General features: G+C 48.2%; 1 protein-coding gene across 3 annotated transcripts in view; it reads right to left on the minus strand.

The window, feature by feature from the left end:
* Positions 1-986: 986 nt before the first annotated feature.
* Positions 987-19,499, minus strand: part of Znf609 (zinc finger protein 609) — a 131,835-nt gene continuing 113,322 nt past the window's right edge. Inside the window, exons 3-9 of one of the 3 annotated variants that reach the window (XM_048332836.1) lie at positions 13,655-13,742; positions 9,829-12,178; positions 7,670-8,036; positions 4,833-5,008; positions 4,437-4,653; positions 3,226-3,304; positions 987-2,941 (exon numbers count right to left, since the gene is read on the minus strand). In XM_048332836.1, coding sequence (XP_048188793.1) covers positions 3,231-3,304; positions 4,437-4,653; positions 4,833-5,008; positions 7,670-8,036; positions 9,829-12,178; positions 13,655-13,742 — 3,272 coding nt within the window. In that variant the 3' untranslated portion in view covers positions 987-2,941; positions 3,226-3,230. Of the gene's footprint in view, positions 2,942-3,225; positions 3,305-3,966; positions 4,317-4,359; positions 4,654-4,832; positions 5,009-7,669; positions 8,037-9,828; positions 12,179-13,654; positions 13,743-19,499 lie in introns of those variants that run through there. The other 2 variants (XM_048332833.1, XM_048332834.1) reach the window with 2 other exon arrangements.

Consider the following 19,499-nt stretch of genomic DNA (forward strand, 5'->3'; position numbering starts at 1 on the left):
TGGGTAGTAAGTGACGTATGAGGGCCTTAAAGCCTGTGTACACGTCTCTAGTCCTGCATAAGTCCCAATCTCTTTTAAGTCCTCCCACCCCTAGCTGGAGAGGAGGTCCAAGAAATCCATTCCCTTCTCTATGGTGCCCTCTTTACCCTTCCACACGGGATGCTTTGACCTTGAGATGTGTGGAGAATATGGGAGAAGAGACTTCACACACATGCCCACACATGGATAAGGCAGGGGGAAGGGGCGGGCATGCTGTACATGAGGAAGAAGCAGAGGCGAATCCTAAAGAGTAGCTCTTTGTGGGGATGCGGCCCTCATTTCCTGTCGCTTCTCCCCCATGGAGGCCCCAGAAATTGCTGTGAGGGTCCGGGCCATGGCTCAGGGAGAGGTTAGGTTTGGCGCCTAAGCCCTTAGCAGCAACCTTTTCCAGCCTTTGCTTGTCAAGTGGAATGGGGAATGGGGATCCCTTAGTCTAACTAGGTTACGGGGGCTACAGGACAGCTCTGGAATTGTGTTTCTCCTGTGTGAGAGGCTGGAGGGGGACAGCAAACTTCACTCGGCACTTGGGGATCTCCACAGCTCCTGCTGCTTCATTACTATTTCAGGGAGGGATTAGGGACCGGGCGGAGGGGCCTAAGGCAGCACCATTCTGCCATCGTTGCTACCTGCTCTGGGCAGCTCCTACTCTTGAAGGGAGACTTAGATATAAAGATCAGTGAGCCAAATGCTTTTTTAAAGTTAAAAAAAAAAAAAGAAAAGAAACAGCTATTCCCTTCTGCAGAACTCGAGGCTGTCCTGCAAATATGGAAGTTCCTCCTCTCTTACAGAATGAAGTGGAAATGGCAGGAACGTGGGCCGTGCCTTCCCAATGACAGAAAGTACTCCAACAGTTTCTATACACTATGTACAGAGCACGCTGCGGGCCAGCGCCGCAGACACAACACGCAACGGCGTTTCAAAAACACAGCAATGGAGATGGGCACTCGGCTCCACTGGAGGGGCGCGGAGGGCGGAACTGGGCGGAGAGGCAGTCACCCTTGGGTTACGTGGGGTGAATGTGTTCACACCAGCTGCTTCCACGGGTGACCGGAAAGTCAACTGCCCAAACCACTGCCCAATGGCCATTTCATCTGCTGGCTGACAAGAGGCAGAAAGAATGATGACGGGGAAGGAGGCTGCTCGCTGCCCTGCCTGCCACCGGGCTGAAAAGAAGGGGATTGGGGGGCGGGGGGCTCTGAGCCCAATGAACAAAAACAAGAACGTGGACACTAAAGGAAGAAAGGGCTGCGGGCTGTAAGGGCTCCTCTTGGACACGCGATCCTAAGCTGATGAGTGTGGAGGGCCCCAGCGGCGCCTGGAGACCCCCCTCTACTGGGCACTGTGCTTATGGCTCCCCACCTCCCCGTTTGCCAAAAGAAGAGCCACTCTTCCTGCTCTTGAACGCTCACTTTTGGCACTCTGATCACAAACACCTTTCTGAGCCTAGGCTAGTGTTTGTCCATCTTTCTCTTTTGCAATCCAGAGAGTCAAGGAAAGATGGGAGGGAAAAACAAAGGGATGACACACGAAAGTAAAGAGCTAAAGCTTTTTCCTTCAGGAGGAAGTGACTTCAAGAAAGCCACCAAATCATCACTGTCCCCGTGAACACAGCCATCTACCTCGGACCCAGAGGGGCAGAAAGGCTTTCTGTCTCGAAAGCGTAGGTCCACCGAGTCCGCTCTAGGATCCAACGATACGTAATGCTCGATGTGTTACCCAAGGGTCTGGGGAACAACAACCTCCCATGACCAACGGCCCCTAAAACAATCACGTGTGTGACAAAAACACACAATTGGCACATGTGGAGGCTGTGAGCTGAAGTACATAAAAGCACGTACTTCCAGACAGAAGAACTGGGCCGTGGACATTTCTGGCCCTAAATGAGGAAGCTGCTCGGATGGCTGAATGCCTGGAGGCCTCCGAGCACGCCAGGGGCTCCGGAGCCTGCCCGTAGCCAGGACTTACGGCGACCTGGCAGGCTCCGGGGAATTCTTTTCTGCCTGAGTCTTGAGCCAAGCACTGGGAAGGAAGAGGTGAGGCCGGTGTGGGGGCGCCCCTAGGAAGGCACCGAGGGGTCAGGAGGGAGGGGGAGGGCAAGGAGTCGGGAGGACAGAAGCAGCAGGACTTGTGGGGAAGCAGGTTCAGTTTTACACACTCCGTTTGTGTCTCCGCTCCAGCTTACTTGCAGCACCCCTGGGGAGCCCTGTGCTGGGGCTGGAACCCCGGACCTGGGCCCGAAAGGAAGTGCAAGGCCGTGGTGGGGCAAATGCCTTGGTCTTCCTTTCCAGACTAGGTGCTGAGCTCAATGTGCTCATGTTAGAGGGCGAAGTCTCCATGGCTGAAGACCTTGTCTTCACAATGAGAGAAAATGGCCCCCAATTTCTTTCCTGAGATTCTAATTCCTCCAACACGCTGCCAGTTCCCAGGGCCCGAGCCACTGGGGCGATGCAGAATCTGGTGATGGTGCTAATTAATGACAGAGGGATATGGCCGCTGTGCTGTCTTCAGGCTTTACCCAGTGCTTGGGGGAGGGGGGAGGGGCTCCCCCTGGAGCTGGGGCGGGGTGCTGGTGCCCTGACAGCAGACCGGGGGCTTGGAGAACAGAGCAGTGACTTCTCTGGGATGAGGCCATATTCCCCTAGTTGCTCCCCAAACCTTCATCTCCACAGAGGCCACAACAGTCATGATTGTGGCTGAGAGAATAAATATTTTTTGCCAAGTACCAGGGAGTCCAGGGGGGCTGGTAGAGGCAAGATAGCCAAGGGTCTGCCTTCAGTCATGGTAGAATCGGCAAACAGGATGATCAACACCATTTAACTGATGTCTGAATGGCACCTCCAGCACCTCCTTGGGTGAGCCAGGCTGGCCTGTGATGCTGACTTTAATCCGGGCACTTGGTTGTCTGTAAGGGAAACACGGGTCAGGTAACCAGGTCCTCAGCCTGGCAGTTTAACAACCACAAGGTGGCGCTAGAAGGCAATGAGCTGGGGGGGGGCGGGAGAGGTCAGCGCCGGTCACCCTCAGAGGCACACGGCCTCAGGAGACCTTCCTATGAGAGGACTGGTGTGCGGTTCACCCTTTCCAGTCCCCGCACTCAGATCCCTCACTGGGCTCCACACCTACTCTAGGATCCAGGTAGACGCTAGTCCTGTTCATCTGGCCACAAAATGAACAAAAGTTACTCACCATTCTCACCTCCTGGGAGGTGGGTAGAGGGAGGGAGTTGAGCCTTGCTGGCTGGCAACAATGGCTGTAGAAGAAAGCCCTAGGAGAACAGGAAGATGGGGAGTGAGGCACTCAGCAAACATTCCCTTCACACCAGGTATGGGGAGGAGGTCCCCCCTTTAATTCTTAGCTCCACTGAATTTGAGGTGCTGACAGAAAAAGAAAATCTGCTACTTGGTTAGAGCAGCTGAGGCTAGACAGTACAACTCTCTTCTTGTCCCTCCCTCCCTCCCTTCCTCCCTTCCTTCCTTCCTTCCTTCCTTCCTTCCTTCCTTCCTTCCTTCCTTCCTTCCTTCCTTCCTTCCTTCCTTCCTTCCTTCCTTCCTTCCTCCCTCCCTCCCTCCCTCCCTCCCTCCCTCCCTCATTCCTCTTTTCTTCCCTCCTTGCCAGTACTAGGGCTTGAACTCAGGGTCTGGGCAATGTCCCTTAGTTTTTTTTTTTGTTTTTTGTTTTGGCCAGTCCTGGGCTTGGACTTAGGGCCTGAGCACTGTCCCAGGCTTCTTCCCGCTCAAGGCTAGCACTCTGTCACCTGAGCCACAGCGCCCCTTCTGGCCGTTTTCCATATATGTGGTGCTGGGGAATCGAACCGAGAGCTTCATGGCAAGCACTCTTGCCACTAGGCCATATTCCCAGCCCTCTCTTAGCTTTTTTTAAGGCTTCCACTTGAGTCATACCTCCATGTCTCTCTTTTTGGCGGTCAGTGGAGATAAGAGTCTCTTAGATTTATCTGCCCAGGCTGGCTTTGAAACCATGATCCTCAGGTCTCAAGCCCTTGAGTAGCTAGGATCTCAGGTGTGAGCACCTGGCTTACAGGTCTGTTTTGCAGCTGCTTGTTTCTCCTTGGTGGAAGGATCACCTGTTCCTCACTCAAAGCTAAAATTCTGGAGGAGCGTGAGGGTTCCCAACTACCAGGGAGGGAAATGGCTGGCGTGTGCTTTAAGGATGACACAGGAGGCTAGGACTCTGGATGGATTAGAAACTTGGGCAAAGAAAAATTTCTATTTTTTTGGCCAAGACTGGAGGTGAAACTGTGCCTGACACTTTCACTCACTGGCTGGCGCTCTACCAGCTGAATCACACCTCTGAACCCAATAAAAGGCTCTAGTGGGACAGGACCTTGCTATAGGTACTGCCATGGAAACAGAAAACCAGGAGCCCGGGACGAGACCCACCTGCTGCATACGGTAGGTTGTATTGTGCTGGGAGCAGTGAGTACCCCAAGTGGTGGTGGTGGTGATGCGTGGACATGAGGCGCTGGGAGGGGGAGGTGCGGGGCCGGTCCACATTCCGATCACCCCCTCCTGATCCTCCAAGGCTGCTGCAGCTGCCACTACCCCCAACCACCCCACAGCCTCCCCGATCTCGCTCCTGAGACGTTTTATCACTTATCTGCAGAAGAAAGGAGACATACAAAAGCACTGTAGTGAGACACACGCATGAGGATTCCCTAACAATGCAAGATACCCCAAAACAGAAGAGGTGCCCTGTCAGCCAAGTGCACTGGAGTCAGACCCTGGGGTTCGGCCTCCTTGGTGGTTGGGGGACAGCCAGCTGCTGCAGGGCCTTACCGTCGGGGACTTGCTCTTGTAGTGGCTGGCGTGCTGCTGCAAGATGTCCAGGGCTTTGGACTCGGAGCTGGATTTACAACCGACGCTGGGGCTGGCTCGAGCCTTGTCCACATCTTCACCACCTGAGACCTTGCTGCCATATGGGGAGAAAGAGTAGCTGGAAGGCAAATAGGAACCTAAAGGAGGAGACATCAGTCAGTTACAGATGGGAGAGAGGGGGAAGAAACCGTTCGTGAGCGTTAGGCAGGCACTGGCTTCAGAGACACAGGCTAAGGGCATCCATGGCACGAGAGGACTGGCTTGTCCTTTAACAAGTTCTACAGGAAAATCAGAGAAGGGACAGAAGGGCCATGGCTCTCAGGTTCCTGGATTTGACTTCTCAACTACAGTCTTTTTTAATGCTATGGGTCTTTAAGTCTCGATTCATTGGGAAAGGTGACATGATAAAGTGGAAAGATTGCAGGATTTAAAGTCAGATAGGGGCTGAGTTGGGGGCTCAAGAGATTGCTTGCCCCATTGCTGGAGGCCCTGGGATAAAAAGGAAAGAGAGTTGGGCTGGTGGCTCATGCATTTAATCTACCTACTCAGGAACCTAAAATCTGGAGATTGATCCAGCCTGAGCAGAGATATTTGCCAAGGCTGAGGGCATAGTTCACGTGATAGAATACCAGCCTAGCAAGCATGAGACCCTGAATTCAAGTCCTACACCTCCACCAATACTACTATTACTAAGAAGAAGACAAAGAAGAAAAAAGTGTCAGATGACCTTGGGCTCAACCATACCTTTGAGAGTTACTAACTGGGTAACTGAGTAAATAGCCTTTTTGAATTTCAGTTGTCAAAAATGAAGATGCCAATACTTGAATAACTAAAAGATGATGGAAAGCCAGGCCTAGTACTGTATGCTTGTAATCCCAACACTTGGGAGACTGAGGAAAGAGTATTGTGAGTTCAGGGCCATCCTGGGTTACACAGCCAGACCCTGTCTCAAAAACAAAAAAGAAGTGCACCAGTTGCCCAGAATGGTGTCTGGATCAGAGCAGTTATAGGGGCTTGAACTCAAGCACTCATTGTCTCATTCAGTTGCTTTGCTCATAGCTGGCACCCTTAGTACCCGAGCCATGCCACCATTTACAGTTTTCTGCTGGTTAACTGTAAACAAGACTCTCAACAATTTGTCTGCCCAGGCTGCCTCCAAATTGTGATTCTCAGATCCCAGCCTGTTGCGTAGCTAGGATTACAGGTGTGAGCTACTAGCAACTGGTGATGATTTCCTCTATCAGTTTGAAATACTTGTCCTATTTCTGTTGTAGAGGGCTGGGAGTCTAAGGTGGAAGTGAATGCCCTAGTTGATCAGAATGTAGACTCGTGATTACTAGAGGGTGGGGATGGGGTGGAGACAAGTTAGGTAGAATGAATGAGTAATCTTGTATATACTTTGTAAAAGATTTAAAAGTACAGGAACCCAAAGGCTACAAACATAAATGAAGAGGGAAATGTTATTTATCCTGATTCTCGTGCATGCATGCATGTTATGCACATGTTGAAATAACACATAAACATGTATAATTATTACATGTTAATAAAATAAAATGAAATAAAACAGAAGGGTACTTCTGCTCCAGAAGAGTACCACATGGTACTTTAGGCCCCAGAAATCAGTGAGCAGAATTGAAGAACATTTTGTTCTGTTGAGTTAAAAAAAAAAAAAATTAACCCCCCCTATATGCCCCCACTAGAACTCACTGACATCAGCATAAAGCTCTCATCTTCCTCTAGCTGGACCTAGCCAGACGTTTTCCAAATTTGACTTCAAACTGTTCTTTCCGTCCTTTCCATCCTTGACTGCCTTCAGACCTCATCAGCTGAGCTTGAGCTTACAGCTAACGTTATTCTCGTTGCAGTTTTATTTGTTCCATGTGTCTCTTCTGCTATAATTAAGTCGTAAGGTCCTCAAGTGGAGGGAAACTGGTCTTCCTTCCCCACTTCTTTTTTTTTTTTTGGCCTGTCCTGGGGCTTGGACTCAGGGCCTGAGCACTGTCCCTGGATTCCTTTTGCTCAAGGCTAGCACCCTACCACTTGAGCCACAGCGCCACCTCTGGCCTTTTCTATATATGTGGTGCTGAGGAATCAAACCCAGGGCTTCATGTATATGAGGCAAGCACTCTTGCCACTAGGCCATATTCCCAGCCCCACTTCCCCACTACTTTTGTATTCCTTACCCTACAAAATTAGAGTATAAGTTGAAAAGTAAAACATAAAATCCAGAGATGGCATTGTAGGAAGAGAAGTTTTGTTGTTTTAAGGTGCAAGACCAGGATTCCAACTCAGTACTTGATGCTTTGGCTAGCACTCTACCAACTGAACATGCCTCCAATCTGGGAGTTTTTGTGTTTTATTTTTTTTAATCTTTTGTTATCAAGGAGAATCAACCCTAACTGGAACAGGGAGGAGAGAAAGTCCCTCAAAATGTAGTTAGAGGTCATTTAAAAGGCTATGGGAAGCTAGACATAGTGGTTCACACCTGCAGTCCTAGCTACTTAAGAGGCTGAGATCTGAGGACTGTGGTTCAAAGCCAGACCTGGCAGGAAAAGTCCTTGAGACTTTTATCTTCAATTAACCACCTGAAAACTGGAAATAGCTTTGTGGCTCAAGTGATAAAGCATTATCCTTGAGCAAATAAGCTCCGGTAAAGCACCCAGGCCCTGAGTTCAAGCCCCAAAGGCGGGGTGGGAGGGAGCTATGGGTTAGATATGTTATGTATTCAAAGAAGGGCTATCATCCAAGCCAGCCCCACTGAGCAGCAGAGCTCCTCCGGCTCTCAAGTCCATCCGTACCTGGGTAGTTCTGCATCATCACAGCAGGCATGCCTCGGTAGCTGGGATGGTTGGGGTCGTAGGACTGGCTGTAGGAGTAGCCGTGCATGTAGGGGATGTAGGACTGGTGCTGGGTGAGGGGGGAGGACACAGGCACATGGACACTCGGTCGGGGCTCCTTGCTCCCAAGGCGGGACTCCTCAGATGTGGGCAGCTTGCAGTCACTACTTGTGCTTTCTTTCCCATCTTCCTTGGGGATAGAGTCCTTACTCCGACTTCTCTCCTCCTTCAATTTGCGGTCCCGCTCCTCTTTCCACCGCTCATCCTCTGACTTGATGTCTGAGTACTTGGCAGGATAAACGTATGTCCACATCCGGGGCTCTGTCTCCTACAACAATCACAGAATGAATGCTGCGTATTGTACACAAGTGACAGAGATAGATACACTGGAACCTTGGACTTGTAAAACAAGAACAATTACTAGATACCTGGGGGTGGAGCAGGGTCTTGGCTCCTACTGACCCTTGTTTACGATCTAATTCCGCTCTCTTTTGCTTAAGAAGCACCCACCCCATACACCTAAGCAAACAAGATGCAAAGAGAGAAAAAAATGGCCAGGTGCCAGCAGCTCAAGCCTGAAATCCTAGCTACACAAAAGGCTGAGACCTGAGGATCATGGTTCAAAGCCAGCCTGGACAGGAAAGTCCCTGAGACTTTTCTCCAATTAACCATCAGAAAACTGGAAGTGGCGCTGTGGCTCAGTTATAGAGTGCCCACCTAGAGCACAAAAGCTCAGAGAGCACAACAGACCCCCCACCCCCCAAAAAAAATCCACCATGGATATTCACTAGGTGAGAACAAGCGTTCTGGGGCAACGCCTGCTGGACTGAAAGAGCCGCCTCCTGCCAAAAAGTTCCAGCGGCTTCCCTGCTGGGCAAGCGGAGGGGTGGAGGCGGCCATTGCTGCCTGGCTCACAGGAGGGCCGTGGCTGTGGCATCAAATGAGGGAGGACTTCACAATCCCAAGACCTTCTGTAGGGTCTCACAATACCTATAAAATCCTTTCAAAGGAACTCAGTAACTGAATAGTGTACTTTGACCCACTTTAAAGAACTGAGCAAGGGCCACTAATTCATTCCACAGGACCAATCAGAGAATGGAACAATGGGCTTGAAATCAAGATGCCGGGGTTCTGGATGGCTCTGCTAGTGAAGTTTCAACAAACCTTAGGCAAATTAAACAAATTTATCTGGGCCTTTTTTTCTGTTGTTGTTTGTTTTTCCTTTGTGTGTTGGTCCCGGGACTTGAACTCAGGGCCTGGACATTGTCTCTGAGCTTCCCCCTCCCCCCCCCCCTTTTTAAACATAAGGTTAGTGTTCTCCTGTGAGCCATATCTCCACTTTGGGCATTTTGGTGGTTAACTGAAGGTAAGAATCTCGTGGACTTTCTTATCCCGGTTGGCTTCAAACTTCAATCCTCAGATCTCATCCTCTTAAGTAGCTAGGATTACAGGTAGAAGTTACTAGTGCCTGGCTAATCTGAGCCTTTCTTGTCAGTAACTTAAAAAATGTGGTGCCAATCCTGGGGCTTGAAAAGGGACTGGGTGCTGTCCCTAGGTTTTCCCTACCCCTCAAAACTAGCAATCTACCACTCAAGTCATAGCTCCACTTCTGGCTTTTCCTGCCAGGATTTTCCTGCCCTAGCTGGCTTAGAATTGTGATAACCTTAGATCTCAGCCTCCTGAATAGCTAGGATTACAGGTGTGAGCCACCAGCACCCCGCTAGAAAAATAGCTTTAACAGAAGTAACTTTTTTTTTTTTTCTGTTTTCCTTTTTGTTCTGGTACTGAACTCAGGGTTTTGTGTTTGCTCATGTGGCTGGTGCTATACCGCTTTAGCCCACCTCCAGCCCAGCTTTTTACTGGTTATTTTGGAGATGGGATCTCATGGACTTTTCTGGTGTTCCCTCTAGATCGCTCCTTTTAAGGAGCTAGAATTACACTCCATGCCTGGCTGAAGGTGTTTTAAAATAAGTTCACGAGGGTAAAGAATTCCTAAAATTATTTTTTTAAAAACTGTCCTGTTAATGTTAATTCCTTGAAACTCCTACAGCCTTGATTTGTGGGGGAGACAGTTTATCAGACAGCATTTCCACATCCTCCTGTACACAGCAAACAGTTACCTGTCGGTACCAGAGTATTGGATCCACCTCCGCCTGCCGACCGCACTCAGTGCCTGTCTTAGCTTCGGAGGACTCCTTGCTTAGGTGGCTTGTTTCACTGAGCTTCACTTTAAGACCTTCCGGGGCCTGGCTGGGGAGTTTAGAAGAGTCATCTAACTTGGGAATGATGACTGACTTAGCAGGGTCAGCCCCTGGCTCTTTGGCCTTGCTGGGTCCTGACTTCACCAGGTCTGTAAGGCTGGGGGCCTTGGTGAGGGTTGGTGGGATGGACGGCTTTTGCTTCCACTCCTCCTTGAGTGCTGCCTCTCGCTCCTTCAGGCCCAAGTCGGCCTTCTTGTCCAGTCCCCGCGGCTGCTGCTGCTGCTGCTCCAGGTTCTGGCGTTTCTGCTGCTCCTCATACTGCTGCCGGTAGGCGGTGCTAGTGCTCAGGAGGTGGGTGTGGTAGCTCTGATCGCTGTAGCCGTATGGGGGCACATAGGCGTACTGGTTATAGTACAGGGACTGCATGTACATGTTGGGGCGCTGCTGGATGACAGATGGCTGCTGACTGGAGCTGCTCAGCTCCGATTTTTTGTCCTCGCAGGCATCGCTCTTCACTTTCCCCTCTATGCTTTCAGGCTCCTCATCCTTTTTTGTCTTTAGGGCCTGGCTCTCTACTCCTGCCTGGCTTCCAGAGTTCAGAGCCCCAGGGCTGGATTGTGCATAACTTGGAGAGTAGTAACTCTCGAAGCCTTGGTAATATGGAGAGTCTTTGCTCTGTGGCTGAGGGGGAAAAAGTGTTTTCTTAGCCCCTTCCTTAACCAGCTGTTCAGGGTCCTTGGATTTGACATTGTCCATCTTGCCCTCCCCGTCCTCCCCAGCATCAGAGATGTCAGAGTAGGCAGGGCTGTTGGTTTTCACCGAGCTGGCTTCGGCTCCATTCTGGGTCACCACATGTAAGGGTGTCAGGGGCTGGGTCGGGGTCCCACTATCAAGGCGACTGCTGCCTCCAATTGAAGGGCTGGGGGCATTGTCCGTGAAGCTGTAGATCTTGTCCGCCTCAGCTTTGATGCTGGCCAGGCGGCTCTGGTGGGGGTCTGAGGAGCCATTTAGGAGCCCCTCCATTTTAATCCCATCTCCCGATGGCTCCCTGTAGGGGCTTTTGCCTTCTTCTGCTCGACACACCTTCCCAGGGGTCAGTGGGCTTTCAAGTTCTTTCGAGGACTCCTTCTTTTTTTTGTCTTTCTTTTTCTTGTCCTTGGCGGGCGTCAGGGCAGGGTTGACGGTGAAAGGCTCCCCCATGACCGTGGGCTTGGGCTGAATGGGCTTCAGCTGGGGACTGTTGGGCATGGCCTGGACCACGGTGGTGGTCAAGCCGGAGGAGGCCCCCGGGCTGGCTGCTGTGAAGGTGGCCGTCTGGAAGGTGTAAATTTGCTGGGGCGGGATGGCAGGGGCAATGGGCCGGGCTGACTTTAAGCTCTTGGAAGGAATCTTTTCAGGTTTCAAACTAGAGGGCTTTTTACATTTTTCTTTGTCCAGACACTTCCTTTCCAAAGACTCAAAGGCATCATTGCTTGTTTCGTCCATTACAGAGGGGCCATCGTCAGAGCCATCATTAGACAAGGCGCCCAGGTCTGTGTCTCCCTCCCCGCTCAACTTTTTCTTACAGAGGCCTTTTGTGCTGAATTTGCTGGAAGGGGAAGGGCTATGAGGCTCTATGAGCCGAACTTTGGGGGTAGCTGAGCGGGCAGGGGACAAGGATCCTTTCTGGGAGACAGAGGCACCATTGCAGCTGCCAAGGTCTGCGTGGAGGCCGGGCTCCTCTCCGTACTCGCTGTCGCCGTCGGCTTCCGGCTTGCTGTCATCATCTGTATGAGCGTGAGCTTGGTGGTACTTCAGTCCATTGATGTGCTTGTACTTCTTGTTGCAGTTTGGGTGGGGGCAGTCGATCAGGACTGGGGATGGACAATTTCTGTCCAGAACAGTGGGTTCCACCTTGGCCCCAGGGAGGGGGCCAGTGGCCGAGCCCATGGAATTTGTGCGGACACGCTTGCTCCCTTTGGAGTCCTCTGAGCTGGAATTCAGCTCCATGTCAGAAAGGGGTTTATTCTTCCGCTTATTAGCTGAGGAAGGGCTGGCCTTGACGTCTTCAGAGGTGTTGCTGGCGGGTGGGCGATGCTCTGAAGAGTTTTGGCTGCCCCGACGGCCCTTGCTATTGGCGCCTGCTCGGGTTTTGCTGCTGCTGCTGGTCCCTTTGCTGTCGGTGGCTGTGGTGGCCTCGTTGACAGGTGTGTTACTGTTGGGACGCATACGTTTGCCTCTTCCTCGCCCATTGCGCATTTCTAAGTCACTGGTGGGGGAGTCACAGAACCTTGGCAAAGGACAAACACAACAGAATATTAAGAGAAAGCATCTTTAAACCAGCTGAGTGATACCTTTTTGCTTTCGTTATTATTTGGATATAAGGGTTTTTGTCTGGGCTGGCCTTGGACTATATCTTCTACCTATACCTCCTGAGTAGCTGAGATTCCAGATGTGAACCACCATGTCTGGTTTATTTGTGGAGATGGTGCTCCCACTAACTTTTTGCCAGAGCTGTCCACGAACCACAATCTTCCAGATCTCCACTTCCTGAATAGCTGGAATTACAGGTGTGAAATAATGCACCTAGCCTGCATTTAATTCCATCCCTCCCCCTCTCTTTCTTTCCCATCCTTCCCCCCATTTTATCTTCCTTCTGTCTTCCCCTTTTTTCTCCCCTGGTGCTAGGGCTTGAACTCTGGGCCTGGATGCTGTCCCTGAGCTTTTGTGCTCAAGGCTACCCCTCTAACACTTGAGCCAAAGCTCCACTACGGGGGTGGGGGGTGGGGGGGTGGGGATGTGTGTGTGTGTGCGCGCGCGCGTGCGTGTATTGTAGGGCTTGAACTCTGGGCCTGGGCACTGTCCCTGAGCTCTTCAGCTCAAGGCTAGCCCTCTACCACTTTGAGCTACAGCACTACTTCCAGTTTTCTGGTGGTTAATTGGAGATCAGTCTCTCAAAGACTTTCTTGCCTGGGCTGGCTTTAAACGACGATCCTCAGATCTCAGCCTCCTGAGTAGCTAGGATTTGCAGGCATGATCCATCAGCGCCCAGATACAACAGGAAGAACAAAATATCTACCCATCCATTTAACAGTTCCCTAAATAGTCTTAAACATAGTCAACAGTAATCAGGGGATCTAACCCAGGGCCTTGTACAAGCTAGGCAAGATCTAAGGATTGAGGTTCAAAGCCAAGCCAGGCAGGAAAGTCTGTCAAAATGCTCATCTCCAAATAACCACCAAAAAGTTGGAAGAAGCTGTTGTTCAAGTGGTAGAATGCTAGCCTTGAACAAAAAAGATCAGGGACAGTGCCCAGGCCCTGAATGCAGGCCCCAGGACCAACATATAGACATATAAACAAAAAACATCATCAATAAATATTTGTTCACTCCTAAGGGTCTCTTTTTGGGCGGTTGTGGGGTCTAGACCCAGGGCTTCACATTTGCAAGGCTTGAGTCACCTCCCCAGCTTGTTCATACATAGGTAAGATTTGATGGCTTTAGTCTTGTGGCGACTACAGGCAAAAGTTAGACATGGGCTTAGAAAGGATTTCTTCTCATTCTTTAATCCTCCCAGGAAACATTTAAATACAGAATTCAATGAGATTTTTTTTAAAATGCCAGATGAATATAGTGCCTTCTCTTGTCTCTACACTATGTTTGTAAAAGGTGGATGTGCATGCACCTGTAGCAGTAGAAAGGCATAAGAAGCAACTGGTAAGAGTAGTAGACTGACTACTATATAAGCAGAGAGCTCTAAGTGCTCACCTTGGGGGCGCCCAATCATGCCGTGTGCAGTCAAGAAGTGTGCCTACATACGTCTTATTTCTCCACGTCACGTTGACCACCAACATTCCTGGAAAAGAAGGGAACACAGATATGAGACAAATCTTGTTGGCTTCTGAGAAGATTATTCTTCATCTAAGCACTCTGACTTCTGTTAGGAGCCAGGAGCTCTGGAGGTGCCAGCAGAAAAGATATGACTGCATCAGAAGTGTTTCATGGAAACCGACTACAGTGCTACCTAAGAACCTTAGCAAGGCAGGAGGTTCGAAGACTTCACAATCTGGTCAGGACACAGTTGTTCATTCATTCTTTCCTTCCTTCCCTTTCATGTCTTTTTGTGTTCAGTACCAGGGCTTGAACTCAGAGCTTGGGAGCTGTCCCTGAGCTTTTTCCCAAGGCTAGCCTTGATGAGAGCCACAGCTCCACTTCTGGCTTTATTCTGGTTAACTGGAGATAAGAATCTCATGGACTTCCTTCAGTGGGCTAGCTTTGAACCATGACCCCTAGATCTCAAGAGGCCTCCTGAGCAGCTACAATTATAGGCATAAGCCACTGGTACCCAACTCTCTTAGTTATTTTTAAAGACTGGCAAAAAAAAAAAAGAGAGAGATGAGTCTCACAGATTTTCCTGCCCAGGCTGGCTCTGAACTGCAATCCTCTGATTTCAGCTTCCTGAGTAGCTAGAATTACAGGTATAAGCCATTGGTTACCTGGCTTAACATTTTTGCAATGTTATAAAAAAGTGAAAAGGAGAATAACATTTTTTGAAATTTCAATTATATAATCAAATATTACTACTCATGTGAAACAATCAGATTTGTTCATGACTACTTTCAGTGAGGATACAACCAAGAATAATACATGAATTGCATAGCTTAAATTTTTTATTGTTTGCCACCCCTCTTTGTTTTTTTTAATTATCATTATTATTTTATTTTTATTTCTTTGTGCCTGCTCTGGGGCTTGAACTCAGGGTATGGATACTGTCCCTTAGCTTTTTTGCTCAAGGCTAGCACTCCACCACTTGAATCACAGCTCTGCTTCTGGCTTTTTACTGCTAAATTGAAGATAAGAGTCTCATGGACCTTCTGCCTGTGCTGACTCCCAACTGCAATCCTCAGATCTCAGCCTCCTGAGTAGCTAGGATTACAGGTGTTAGCTGACAGTACCCAATCCCCTTTGTTTTATTTTTATTAAGACAGGGTCTGATTGTGTAGTGCAGGCAAACCTTCCATGTGCTAGAAATTACAGGTGTGGGACACCATGTCTAGCTTCTGTTTACTCCTTTGCAGAAAAACATCTCAGTGCTTTAGTGCTGAGGACTGAAGCCAGGTTCTGCTGAGTGAAAAGCATATACTCTACTGTTGCGCTGTACCTAGAAACCATAGTATGAGCATTTAAAGTCTTTTTGTTTTGCTTTGTTTTGCCAGTCCTGGGGCTTGAACTCAGGGCCTGAGCACTGTCCCTGGCTTCTTTTTGCTCAAGGCTAGCACTCTACCACTTGAGCCACAGCGTCACTTCCAGCTTTTTCTATGTATGTGGTACTGAGGAATCGGACCCAGGGCTTCATGTATACAAGACGAACACTTTATTTACCACTAGGCTATATTCCCAGCCCCGCATTTTAAAGTCTTACAGCCTATGTTAGGTACATCCCACGAGTTTGATAAGTTTTCATTTTTATAAAGGAGGTAAAAAAAAATGCTAGTTTCCTTGGCAATATCTTTTTTGATCTTAAGGCTATGTAGAAATGTGCTGTCCAATTTTTAATTGCCTAAAGCTGGGCATTAGTCACACATGCACACGCACGCACACACACACACACACACAGAGCTTGGATATGCGGCAGCTACATCTAAAATATAACTGGATATAACCACTTATACAGGACTCTTTTTTTTTTTTTTTTTGGCCAGTCCTGGGGCTTGGGGACTCAGGACCTGAGCACTGTCCCTGGCTTCTTTTTGCTCAAGGCTAGCACTCTGCCACTTGAGCCACAGCGCCCCTTCTGGCCATTTTCTATATATGTGGTGCTGGGGAATTGAACCCAGGGCCTCATGTATATGAGGCAGGCACTCTTGCCACTAGGCCATATCCCCAGCCCCTATACAGGACTCTTATACAGACTAAAGAAGGACAGACTTAGGGGAAGAACCCAAAGAAACAATTCCTCTTAGTATTTAAATTATTATTTATCAAAATGAATCCTAGGGGGCTGGGGATATGGCCTAGTGGCAAGAGCGCTTGCCTCGTACACTTGAAGCCCTGGGTTCGATTCCCCAGCACCACATATACAGAAAATGGCCAGAAGTGGCGCTGTGACTCAAGTGGTAGAGTGCTAGCCTTGAGCAAAGAGAAGCCAGGGACAGTGCTCAGGCCCTGAGTCCAAGGCCCAGGACTGTCAAAAACAAAACAAAACAAAACAAAAAACAACAACAACAAAAAAACACAAAATGAATCCTAGGAAATGAAACATGATTCTGTCATTGTTGTTATTGGTATTCAAAGTTTCTGCCTTTTTGTTTTTTAGGGTGGCAAAGTGGGGGGGGCACAGAAAGGGAGGGGGAAGGGTGAACAAATGCAATCATGTTATTCAGCATGCACTATGTAGAAAATGAACTATGTAATTTGCAGGCAGGGATTGGGGGGAGGCAAAGGAAGGTGATATTGTCCAAAAAAGAAATGTACTAAATGGTAGCCCCTCTGAACAACACATTAATAATAAAACCTTATTAAAAATTGTGTGGATTTCCCACATATTTCCCTCTTTTAAAACATGTTATAAATGTATAGCCACTGTACAAAGGGGTCTCATAGCTGGGAACTGGTGGCTCATGGCTCTAATCCTAGTGATTCAGGAGGATGAGATCTGGGGATTGAGGTTCGAAGCAAACTGGGGCAGAAAAGTTGTGAGACTCTTCTCTAGGATAATGGGTGTTAGCCATTAGCACCCACTATCCCCAGGGTCTTGGAAAAACTACTTTGAGCAGTGTGCTGATGGCTCACACCTGTAATCCTAGCTCCTTAGGAGGCTGAGATCTGAGGACTGAGGCTCGAAGCCAGCCTGGGCAGGAAAGTCCATGATATTCTTTATCTCCAGTTAACCATCAGAAAATTGGAGGTAGAACAAGGCCTGGGCATTGTCCCTGAGTTTTTATCTGGTCAAGGCTAACACCACTTCTGGCTTTTTACTGTTTATGTGGCATTGAGGAATTGAACCCAGGGCCCTGAGTTCAAGCTCCCAGAACACCACCAAAACAAAACAAAACACCCATCCTCAAACCCAAACAAACAACTACTTTGAAAATGAAATGAAAATCCAGAAAAGATAATTGATTATCCCTTCTAAGGATAAATAGAGGTGTAATAGTGGTTAGATATTTCAGACTCTTGAGATATGCCACTACTTCTAATGGATTCTATTGATTCTTGACCTTAGGCTAGTGGTGGTGGTTCACACCTATAATCCTAGCTACTCAGGCTAAGATCTGAGAATTGTAGCTGGGGCAGGAAAGTCCATGAGACTCTTATCCCCCAATTAACCAGCAAAAAGAAAGAAGAGCAGCTTGTGGCTTAAGTGGTAGAGCACCACTTTAAGAGAAAAAAACTAAGAGATAACATCCAGTTCCTGAGTTCAAGACCCAGTATTGGTACGTACATACATACGTGTACACACACACACATACACACACACACACACACTTCTTTTAAGGCCCTGGCCCCGTAAGGAAATGATATATCTCCTAAGAAAGTAATTAAACTAAATTTTCTCTGGCTATTAGCAAAGTGAATTTAACTGGATCTTCCCCCATCCCTCCTCATGATGGGCTGCTCTGCTTACTAACAACCAAATTAAACAGGGACAGTAGCCATTTATTCTAGACAAAGTAAGACTCAGAGATAGGCACATCATTTATAAGGGTGGATGGGCACAGCTGTATATGGAAGGCTGGCACACAATTAGAAGATGAATGTTACTGCTACTCTTGAAACAGGCAGGCAGGCACACGTGTTTATGAATGTGGCTTCTTCCTCTGGCATAATCTGTAAACTTGAGCAACAATGAATGAACTAAAGTGAAATCAAGTCAGAGTGCTGGAAATGGAAGAGAGGAAGAGGAATAATTCTAATATGGAAAGACAAAATGAAGGCATGTTTAAATGTCAGAGGAAACACATTTTGTTGAAGTGTAACACTCCTCCAACAAGGTTCTGAAATGAGACAGCTAGGAGAATAACAGGACAGGAAGGGAAAGTAGAAAAATAACACTTAACAGGCCTGTTAGAGGCTAGCTTTAGGGCATTAAGTCAGCTGAAGTCAGCTGAAGAAAAATAGGTCCTCTCTGTGGAAAGCTTTTTTCTTATAGTATTTGTAATAAGGAAAGCCTTGGTATGTTTGGAGATAACAATACTGCTTAAAATACTGTAATAGTAATAAATAGTGCTTCTCTAGGTGGTGATTATCTTTACCAAGATCCTAGACAAAATGTCATTGATCATTATCAAGGCTTATTGTTGAAGTACTACCTCTCCCCACCTCCTTTTCTTTTGTGGTGCTGGGAATTGAAGTCACTGTCACATATTAGGCAAGTGCTCTACAACTGAAAGGGTCAGTGTTAGCCCAAACTTGGCCTTAAATTCTCATTCCTTCCAGCTCAGCCACCCAAGTGCCAGGATTACAGGCATGAACCATTATAGTTGGCTCTTCTCTCTTCTTAAAAGTGATCAATTTTGAGACAGGATAAAGAGGACTTTATGGGGCAGTAGTTCGATACTCCCAAGTATCAGGAGAAATCCCAATGCCAAACCAGTCCTCCTTTGCTCCAGTGTATGGTTCACAATGCCAGCACATTTGTGTAGTCAAGACTGATCCAAGCCACTAGTCAGAAGACTAAATTTTACCTCAGTTTTACTTTCTGAAAGCACCCACTTTCTCTGGAATTTTGTGCATTCCTTCTGAGCTAATCTCTTTGGAATACTTGCTTCACTTGGCTTTAAGGACACAATTCTGTCCTGTTTTCCTGTCTTCGTTACTCCTCAGTGTTTTCTGCTGTTATTTCATGTTCAGCTAATGACTCAAGCTTCCATTTTCAGGCTCAATCTTTGCTTCAAGCTCTAGACTTAAATATTCAATTGCAAACATGACATTTTCATCTGGTGCTGAAACAGAGATCTTAAACTTCACATGACTTAAACTGAGCTCCTAAGAGCTATCTTCCCTTTCAGTCTCACAACAACAACAACAACTCTGAAATTTCCCTTATTTCAAGTAATGACATTTCCATCCTTCCAGTTGTTCAGGAATCTTGGAGTTTTATATGACTCCTCCCATACTATCATATCCTACATCTAACAGTCATCATCAGTCCTGGGGCTTGGACTTGGGGCCTGAGCACTGTCCCTGGTTTCTTTTTGCTCAAGGCTAGTGCTCTACCACTGAGTCACAGTGCTACTTCTGGCTTTTTCTATATATATGTGGTGCTGAGGAATCAAACCCAGGGCTTCATGTATACAAGGCGAGCACTTTACCACTAGGCCATATTCCCAGCCCCAGTCATCAAGCACTTTTTTTGGGGGGGGGGGCAGTCCTGGGGCTTGGACTCAGGGCCTGAGCACTGTCCCTGGCTTCTTTTTGCTCAAGGCTAGCACTCTGCCACTTGAGCCGCCACCTCTGGCTGTTTATTGTAATACATGGTGCTGGGGAATTGAACCCAGGGCTTCATGTATATGAGGCAGGCACTCTTGCCACTAGGCCATATTCCCAGCCCCAGTCATCAAATCTTGATGGCTCTAACTCCCAACCTGTCTAATTGCTCCTTAAGGTGCTT

Source organism: Perognathus longimembris, chromosome 23, assembly GCF_023159225.1.
Source record: "Perognathus longimembris pacificus isolate PPM17 chromosome 23, ASM2315922v1, whole genome shotgun sequence".
Classification (NCBI taxonomy): domain Eukaryota; kingdom Metazoa; phylum Chordata; class Mammalia; order Rodentia; family Heteromyidae; genus Perognathus; species Perognathus longimembris.